The sequence below is a fragment of the Melospiza melodia genome, chromosome 9 (genome assembly GCF_035770615.1).
Source record: "Melospiza melodia melodia isolate bMelMel2 chromosome 9, bMelMel2.pri, whole genome shotgun sequence".
NCBI classification, from domain to species: domain Eukaryota; kingdom Metazoa; phylum Chordata; class Aves; order Passeriformes; family Passerellidae; genus Melospiza; species Melospiza melodia.
The window spans coordinates 16368035-16377496 of record NC_086202.1 but is presented as its reverse complement, the minus strand read 5'-3'; the positions used below and the strand labels follow the sequence as shown (position 1 = coordinate 16377496).

Below are 9462 nucleotides of genomic sequence, written 5' to 3'. Positions count from 1 at the left end.
CAGCAAGAAAGGTTTTTCTAGAGTTCAATGAGGTCTCAGTCGTTTCTTATTCTGGTATAAATGTATGGTATTCTACTTGGGTAACCAGTCTAACTTTAAACTTTAGGCTCATAGAAATTGATTTTAGGGAGAGAACAGCTGTCTCTTTGTATTTATGTCCCTTGAAAGAAATTTAAGTACTTGAATGCACGAGCAGTGCCTAGGGGCTCTCACCCAGGTCAGTTACACACTGGAACGGCGTTGCAGGTGTTACAGGGCTTCGGCGAGACAAAGAATTACGCGAGCTTCTTGTTCGAAACAGTTACCGCTTTATTGGGGAGTAGAAGAGGAGAGCGGACAGGGTCTGGGGGCACCGGTGGTGGTGGCCGAGGGCAGGCGGGGCCGGCAGTGTCGGGGTGCGGAGCCCGGGCGGCCCCGCTCCCTCCCGCGGCCCGGAGCGGCTCAGCCCTCCCAGAAGCCGACGAAGAAGCTGCACAGCGAGTGCCACCGCTCGGCGCAGTACGTCTGCGCCGGGTCCTCGGAGGGCTCCGGGCCGGGGGCCGGCGTGGCCGGGCCGGGCTCGGGCAGGAGGCGCAGCAGTGCCTCGGGCGGGGCCCGGCCCGGGCCGCAGGGGCGGGCGCTGAGCGGCGCTCCCGGGGCGCAGGGGTTTCGCCGCCGCCGCAGCCGGGACAGGACCTGCCGCCAGTAGTGGCGGCTGCGGGCGCCGAAGGCCGGGCAGCGCCGCGGCTCCCCGCGGTAGGCGCAGCTCCGCGCCGCCCCGCCGCCCGCCGCCCGGCAGCTCAGCCGCAGCTCGCTGGCCCCCGCCGCCGAGCGCAGCTCCCAGCGGCACCGGTGCCGCTCCGGCGTGGAGAACCGCCCCGCCCGCGCCTCCTCCGCCGCCTCCCGCTCCGCGCCGCCGGCGGCGGCCCCCAGGGCGGCCAGGGCCAGCAGCGCCAGGGGCGGCCTCATCCTCGGCGTGCCTCAGCGACGGCGCGTCCTGGTGCGGGCGCTCCCTCCCGCCGCATCCTCCGCGCCCTGCGGACACACGGAGCGTGGCGGGCGATGCCCCGGCGGGAGCGCAGCCCCCGGGGTCCCGCCAGCCCCAGCCGGACGCGGAGAGGGCTGATCCCTCCAGGCTCGTAATCCCCGGGGCTTTTCGTTCGCGTCCGTCCATCCGTCAGCTCCTTCCCGGGACCACCCCGGCAGGAAGCCGTAACTGGAGAGCAGCACCGGAGCCCATCGTGCGGCACCGCAGCTGCGAGCGGCATCCGACCCGGCTAGGGACAAGCCCGTGCTCTCCCCCGCACCCGGTTCTCCCCTCGCAGCCCCGAGCACTCACGGCGGCCGTGCGCTGCGTGGCGGTGCGGGGCAGGCGCTCCCGGCTGCCCGCGGCGGGCCCGGCACGCGGTTATCAATGCTCGCGCGGGGACTGCCCCCGCCGACGCTCCTCCCCGGGGGCACAGCGCGGGGACATCCCTGAAAATATCTAGGCCAGGCTGGAGGGGGCTCTGGGCAATCGGAAGTGGTTGAAGATGTCCCAGCCTGTTGAATAGGTGAAGTAGCAGACCTTTAAAAGTTTCTCACAACCCAAACCATTCTATGAGATAACTCATTCTATGATATGACAAGAGCAATTGATATTGACTAATTGATCTTTCTGTGCTAAAAATGAAAGATTTCTGCAGAGTCTGAGAGACTGAGAGACTGACTCCTGGAGAAGAGGTGGGATTCTCTAATTCAGGGAAGCGGGAACATTTTCAGGTAGTTCTCCCAGTTCCTAACTGCACTGCATAGTTAGAGCTCTCCCTGGCTGGTTGTTTGGAGTGGGAGAGAAACAGCAGAGGAGAGAGGACCCTGAGAAGGAAATAAAATATCTTGGACAACAAACCATAGGAGAGGGTTTACAACCAAGATTCTCAAAAGGAAGCTGCCTGGAGTTGCATGCATAACTGTGTGGCTCCTTTCTCAGCATGCCACATTGTGTATTTCACTTTCATGGGTGCTGAGGACTCCCCATGGGCTGTAGGAGGAATTTTGGCCTTTGACTGAGGGCTGTGGGTACCATGAGGCATCATAAAGGACTGCATTGTGACTTTTTAAATCTTCTATGGCTCCAGTGAGCACAAGGCACGTCATGTGCCTTGGCTTATTAATTCACCAAACATTGGTGTTGCTTTCAAATTAAGTTCTGACCACCTGTAATTGTTATATATTATTACACTGAGATCTCTGTCCATTTTTCACTTTCTTGCTGTCACTCATGCAGTGTGAAATGGAGTTGTCTAATATGTTTGAGATAATTTTTATAGGAGATTATCCTAAGTGTATCAGCTTTGGAGGAAAATATTACTCTGTGTTTCAGTGAGCACATTGCTGTTAAATTTTTTTGGACAATTTACTTTACATCTCATACAAATCATTAAACTTTAGGAGCTAAAGAAAGAAAATAAACCAGAATGAGATTTCTCTAACCTACCCATACAATAACTAATCTTTCTTAATATTCTTTGCCATGTTCTCCTGCTCCTATATTTACACACACACTTGCCTCCATGATTGTGACTTCTCTTTTGCAGTAAAGCAGGTGTTGGTCTTTGGTGCTCATTGCTTTTATATTAATTTTCCTGCACAAGCTGCAATTTCTCTCTTGGATTTGATGGGGATATAGTGGGGGGAAGATCTTTCTTACATTACTAAAATCACTGTATCCTTTTGTTCTGTGTTTGCAGTTTAAATCTAGTTGGTCTGTATTGCTGTTGTAGCTGGGTTTTGGCCGCTCTTTCCCGACTCTCCCCCTATGTTAGAATAACCTTTATAGCCCTAGAAGCAGCTGGTTACGGAGTTATCTTTGAAAACATGATTCGTGCACACGAATCATGTGCAGAGATGCTTCCCTTGACTCTGCAGAGAGCCTGAAACAAATCCCTGGGGAGTTAGTGGGCCTGTCCATCTGACAGATGAAGTAAAGAGTGTGCTTTACCATGTGAGTTCTACAATGAGGAGCTACAGATGTACCCTGTTGGATTAACCTGGAGTTCAGTCCAGATCCTAAACCAAATTCAAAGTTAATGTGAACACTCAGGACCAGCCTAAAGCATGAAACTCAGTTCAATGGAGGCAGTGCAAGATCCTGGTCTGAAACACCTGCACAAAGCCAAGGGGATGGGTGCTGATGGAGCAATGTCTGCAGGAAAGCATGAAAGGCTACAGGGACCACAATGAATGTGAGACAACAGCTGTCATACAATAGCAGAAAAGGCAAGCACAGAAATAAAGATATCAGCCATAAGATAGAGATCTGGGCTAAAGCCAGGCTTTAAATGGGGCATTGTATCCAGTTTAAGGATTACTCTTCAAAAAGTGATAAAGATCAACTGAACTGAGTCTGTTAAAGAGTAATGAGAGTATCACAGACCTAGAAAACTTGCTTTATGATGAGATGATTTAAACAAGGGGCTTGTTAACCTAACAAAGAAAAGAATTGAGAAGGCAAATGGTAAAAAATGAATCACTGATTAAAGATATCTCCTTATGCATCCTTTTATTCCAGAAGTTCAGATCATAGCCTTAATCCCACTTTTCATTGGTCAACGAATAAATTATCCTTTAGGTTTTAACTCTGAACTGAAAAACCTGTATTATGTTTAGAGGCCACTTTGCAGTATTTGAAGATATTGCACAGGAAACTGTGTTAGGGTTTTGACTTCAGGGTTTTGATCTTTAACAATTCAGTTGAATTAATAATTTGTATTTTATAAAAACTCCAGTCACTGTGAAGAATAATATCAGTTTCTCTTATTCTAGCTTCTAGGACTGCAGTAACAACTGCAAATGATTGCAAAACATTTTTGTTTTACAAGTGGAAAGTAGTCACAATTTCCAGCCTTGTCATTATAAATTCTGTTCAGAGAAGTGGGTAGTGTAAGCAATGTTTATGATTCATAAACTGAAATGGTTTAAATACACAAGACCATAGCTGTGTTTAACCTTCTTGTTTGAGCTATCAATCTTCCAATTTCTTGGTACTGGCTCAAGAGAATAGCATCATATTTAATGTGTCTACAGGGAGGTAGACTGACCTTCTCTATTACCTTTAGATCCCATTTAAGCATTGCTCTACAGTCAGACTGATGCCTTTGTCCAGGTTTTTGACGTGTTCGTGTGTTGCTTCTTTCATTCCCTGACAACCAAGTGCCCCTGAAATTCAACCCAACCTTTTGTTCAAGAGGTAGCTTTTTGCAAAATGATAGAAAAGAAACTGCACAGTATTGATCAGGGGATTTATAAATAAATTTCTTATGATGCAGAATTGGTTTGAAACTGTTCATATGCCCATCCTTCAGTCAACAGATCATGCTGATGATGATGATCGCTCTCTTGGAAGCCAGGACATTGCACTACTTCTGAATCATCCCAGAATACATTTTCTCTTTAATTCATCTACTTTAACAGAAAATGTTCCACATATCCACCATCTTTTTCATCTTGCATTCTCTGCAGGCCTTTCCATGAGCTGGTCTGAGTCATTGCCTTGTTTTCCCCCCAGGTCAGGAAGTCTTAGAGAATTGAGTTTTTGGTAGTGGTTCCTGTGCTCCACAGGAGCTGCTTTGTTCCTTGCACCATGTATGCATTCCTTTCTTTAGCTGACTTGTACCTTCTCAATTCAGATTGTTGTGTTTCTAATTAGAGATGCACAACTACATGCTATTATTTTTAAAAGTATGTTATTTTTCATATTTAAGAGTCCACCTCTTAATGTTCTCTTCTGTAATCTGCTTTCCACTGTGAGGATGCTGCTTTATCAGCCATATAAAGGTTGCCATGCTTATTCTTTACCTTCATAAACAAACTTGGAAAGCTTTTTTGTTTCTGCTTCCCAAGTGTTTGTCAAAGAGTCATTGTTGTCTCCATTAGCAGAGGGCCCACATGACCACTATTTCCTACCTTCATTCTTCACTGTGCAGTGAACAGACTGACCTCAGTGTTGACAATGCCCCTTGTTGAGCTGGGTATGGGAGCTGCTGGAGCACCCCTACAACTCCAGGCTTTTCTGTCAGCTGATCAAAGCTCTAAGTCTTGTGAAAGGCTGAACTTGAGCTTTGCCTTTTCCGTTCTTTAAGCTTGTTCGAAATAATAGTGAAGAAAATCACAGAAGGAGTTTATTTCAGCTAGTACTGCACAGAGGACTCCATTAGAATGTCATAATTCATAGAACTTATGGCTGGTCATCCTATGGTCAGTTTGAAGAAGTGGGAGATCCATTACCCTTTGTTGTAGCAACATGCATACAGACCTACATGTAACCCCATGCAAGTACTGCAGAAGGAAAACGAGCTCCCTTTTGAATAGCCCTGGTCCCCTTATTTTAGGCACAGAAGGATTGGAGGAACCCATTTAATCTGAACATTTCTAGAAATGTAAAGTGTTAAAATTAGCTCGACAAATGCATCTTGACACTATTTCTTGGCTGCAGTGTGGTGGAGGTGACCAGCATGCCAGGGAAGGCTTATTTCATAACTGGAGTGACAAAAGCAGCTGAAGAGCAGGAGGGTGTGGGGAGCTAAAGTGATGCAGGAGCTATCTATTAAAGTGTTATCAGGGAACACTTGTATCAGATGGTGTGAGAGCACGTTGGTGTTGCAGCAGCAGCAGGCACAGCACGGGGAGAGCAGAGCGCTGGGGATGGAAACCTGGACGGGGCATGAGCTGAATCCAGCACACAGGGCAGGGAACATTGCACAGACCACTGAGAGAGCAGAGGGCTGGGATTGCTTCTTTCTTTTCTTCTTTTTGTGAAATGCAAGGAAATTTCACATTCTGAAAATGTAAATTGTGAGGGTTTCAATTTAAAAAATGTAACTGTAGAGCTTTCTAATGAGGAAACAAATCATAGTTATTTGACAACCAAGCTGTAAACATAAGATTGAGTTCTTTTAAATATCTTACAAATTGAGTAAAAAGCCTGTATGTTGGAACACAAGTTAAAAAAAAAAAAAAGATTTCTAGAAGAAAAGGTCTGAACTATCAGATTCCAGTTAAAAGCCAGAAAAACTAAATGGCAAATTTATAAAGCTTATAACAATAAACCATCCTGGTATGTTTAATTTAATTTTGTAAAAGATAGTAGAAATAGTCATTTTTTTGTCATTGATGAAAATGCAATATGCACAGTGCTTTCTGTGTATCTCCATGGTAAAATACCTCTCTTGAAACTGGAGGGGGTTCAGATGTTTCACTTGCCCAGAAAGTCAATTTATTTGGACTGAATTCTTTTGCCACCTGCTGAAGGCTGGAGATTGGTTTTCCATGCTCTGAGCTGATATGTAATCTATTACAGCAAAAAGTAAATGTCAAATGAGATAATTGTGAAAGATGTCATGTACCTAAAATGTGGATGTTTTTCTATGGGAACCCCATTTTTTTATGGATTATGTTTATTTTTACATTGTGGTTTTATCTGAAGTTCCAAAATAGTGGGGAAAATGCTGGTATATTAGATACAAGCAAACAATGAAGTTGGCACTGTCCTATAAATTATTGTGATTTTTATGGGGCAGAAATACACAGGCTGTGCAAGCCTTTATATACTCTGTCACCATACAAGTGGTGGCTCTTACAAAATTCAAATGAGTTTGATATATTGTGTTTCTTAAGTAGAACTATACTCTGCATAAATACCAAATAAATTAAAACACCATACGCCATAACAAAGAAACACCAAAGAAAAACACCTGGGAAAAAAAGAACTAAAATGTTAAAAAGTAAAAATTACTTAAGGCAGTTGATTATCATATTTCTGCTCCTTTGCATTTGCCTTGTCACTACACAGACCACTGAGTTTCCACATCCCACATGGTCAGGTTTGTGTCTTTTCTTCTGTTAGGCAGTCCAGGTTGCTTTCTCCTTTCTGCATCCTGGTCTCTCTGGGCCTAAAAGGCTCAATTAGAAATGGGAAATAGTTTTTCTCTACCCTGACTGATTAGAAGAGCATAATGATGAGACCCTTAGAATTACTGGATCAGGCAGTACCAGCATCACAGCAAATACCAGAGTGTCCTGCAGAGAGGGAGCTGCTTGCAGGGCTTGGGAGATGCAGGTGGCAGGCACAATAGAGCAGTGGGATTGCAGGCTGAGATTTAGGGAAAATCTGGTTTGTGGTACAAGATTGCATGCTTGATGTTGGGTGCTCAGCCCAAGAGATACCAAAATCTCAGTGACTCCTTCTGCCCAACACGTCCAGTTCTCCCCAGAGAACCCCTTGGGGGTGCTGAATGATGGGTCTTCTGCCCCTAAAATCCTATAGTGTAAGTCAGTATATGAGGCGAAAACCTGCCTTTTTCATTGGAAACACTCCTATAGCTGAGGCTCAGAGACAGCAATGAGCATTTCTTGAAAGGAAATTAGGATTTTTCTAAGTAATGCAGAAACTTTAGTGTCAATAATCAGTGGCATTAAATTATGTGAAAATTTTAGCCTATACTACTATTCTACATCCAAGAGATTTGGGGTTGTTTTGTTTTTGTTTTTGTTTTTTACTGGATATAGATTTCCTTCATCTTATGTCAGTGTGTTTCCCAGGAATGACTCTCATGACTGGTCTGCAGGGGAGGAGGAATGCTGTAGCAACACTTAAAGACAGAATATATATTTGGAAGCATGTGACTTGAGGCATTGTTTGAGCTCAGCTTGTGCCACCCCAAAATTACACGTTTCAGCTTTATAAAGTAAGGCCTACTGAACAACAGTTGAAGCTCAACAAAGCATTTACAATTCAAATTTTGTGCCTGTCTAGCTTGCCTGTCACTGAAAGTTAGGCTTAAATTCACAAAGGGGGTTATTCAGAAACAAAACAGAATGCTGCCTCTATGAAAAAAAATTAAAATGTAGTGCATATTCAGGTGAGCAACTGTTGTGCATTATCTGGAACTAAAAGTGATGGTAGTAGTGAGTGCAGTGACCTGTGCTGCAAATAAAATCAGTTTGCATTGTCAGATATCAGCTCAGCACAAAAGGCATTATGTTTTATCTCTATTCCCCTGTCCCTGGACTCACCCTGTCTGTGCTGAGGTGATGTCTCTAAGGATCATCATGGTAACTTTTGAACACACTTCAAGGAATGGCTTCCACTACAAACATCTTTCAGAGTACTCTGTACTTCTGCAGTACATAGCTGTTGGCAGTACAGTGAAACTCCAACCCCTTTTGAGAGAAGCCTGCAGTGAGCTGCTGGGTCCCCAAAGTCCTGTTGTTCCCAGTAACAGCTGCTCTGTGTGCTGCCTGTGATGGTAACACGTGTTTGGGGTTTTCAAACCCTTGAAGAGCTTAAAAACTGTAGGCTGGTAGCACACCAAGGAAGTATCAGTCTGGTGAAACTGTAATTCATAGCTTGGATGCACTGGTACTACAGGATAAACATTCTTGAAGTGAAATTTAGGGTTATTAATCACCATTATCTGTTAATTTGTTGTCACAATGTGGTTTGGCAGTACTAATATTCTGCTATAATCCAAAGCATAAAAGGCAATGCCTAATTTGCAGTTTCATCTCTTGAAACTCAGCTCTTTTATGCATTTCTCTCCTTCTGCTAGCAAATGTGCACCAAGAACATTTGTCATGATGTTAGCTCTGATGATTATGTTATTGACTAGGCATTAGTAAATATTCTATACTCTCTTTTGTTTTATGCATTCATTTATTTAAAATCTCTAACTGGTTCAGCTTTGTTACCAACAGCAAAAAGTTACAACTACTTTGTTTGCTCATTGGATCTTGTTACTCCCTTTCTCTTACTATCCTGCACCCCTGGCTTTTTCCCCATCAGCTAGTCAGCCTAGCCAGGTTTTCCTCTCAGCCCGAAGAAGTATCTTCACTTGATTCAGGAAGTTGCTCCAGACATGTTTGACTCTTTGGCCTAGATTTCCCCTGACTCTAGTAGAAGCTCAGACAACTTGCACACGTTTCATGCAAAAGTCATCAGCAGATGTGAGCCCATGAAATAGTGTGTACAGACTCCATCCAGCCAGTCCAGATTTAAACATGAAAAGGGTAAAATAAAGTGATGTGTTCTCACTGGGGGTGGGAGCAGAGATGAATTTAATTAGTTAAAAATCTATTAAAATGTTGAACTGCAGGAAGCTCTATGAAACAGTTTCTGCAAATTTTACTAATGTCCTCTTAGTACCTAAAGTAAACTAAAACAGTCTCAAGATGAAATTCTGCTCTTGTGGATGAAGATAAACCTACATTTTGTCTAGCATCTTCATTAATTTTGTACTATGCACATATGAAAAATCTTGGGTTCATTTACTGCTGTCAGTAGTTCCACTGATTGGCAGTTTTCCTATCGTGTAGCTACCTAACATAAGAAAAATGTGAAATTCATTCATAAGCCCTGGGTTTTCTAAGATATCTTTGATGATTAGACACAAGTAGGGACTGGGAAGGAATAACAAGACCAGATCAGGACTACAGAAGTTTTTTCAA

The 9462-nt window shown here is 44.4% G+C and overlaps 1 protein-coding gene across 1 annotated transcript; it reads right to left on the bottom strand.

Annotated features, from left to right (window-relative positions):
- Window positions 1–294: 294 nt before the first annotated feature.
- On the bottom strand, window positions 295–1372 carry FGFBP3 (fibroblast growth factor binding protein 3). Its single transcript, XM_063162846.1, has one exon. It carries the CDS (start codon window positions 946–948, stop codon window positions 442–444), a length of 507 nt encoding a protein of 168 aa, XP_063018916.1. The 5' UTR covers window positions 949–1372; the 3' UTR covers window positions 295–441.
- Between the last annotated feature and the right edge of the window lie 8090 nt (window positions 1373–9462).

Excerpts from the sequence above, each read along its gene's own strand:
- FGFBP3 (XM_063162846.1), bottom strand. The coding sequence starts at position 948 with ATGAGGCCGCCCCTGGCGCTGCTGGCCCTGGCCGCCCTGGGGGCCGCC.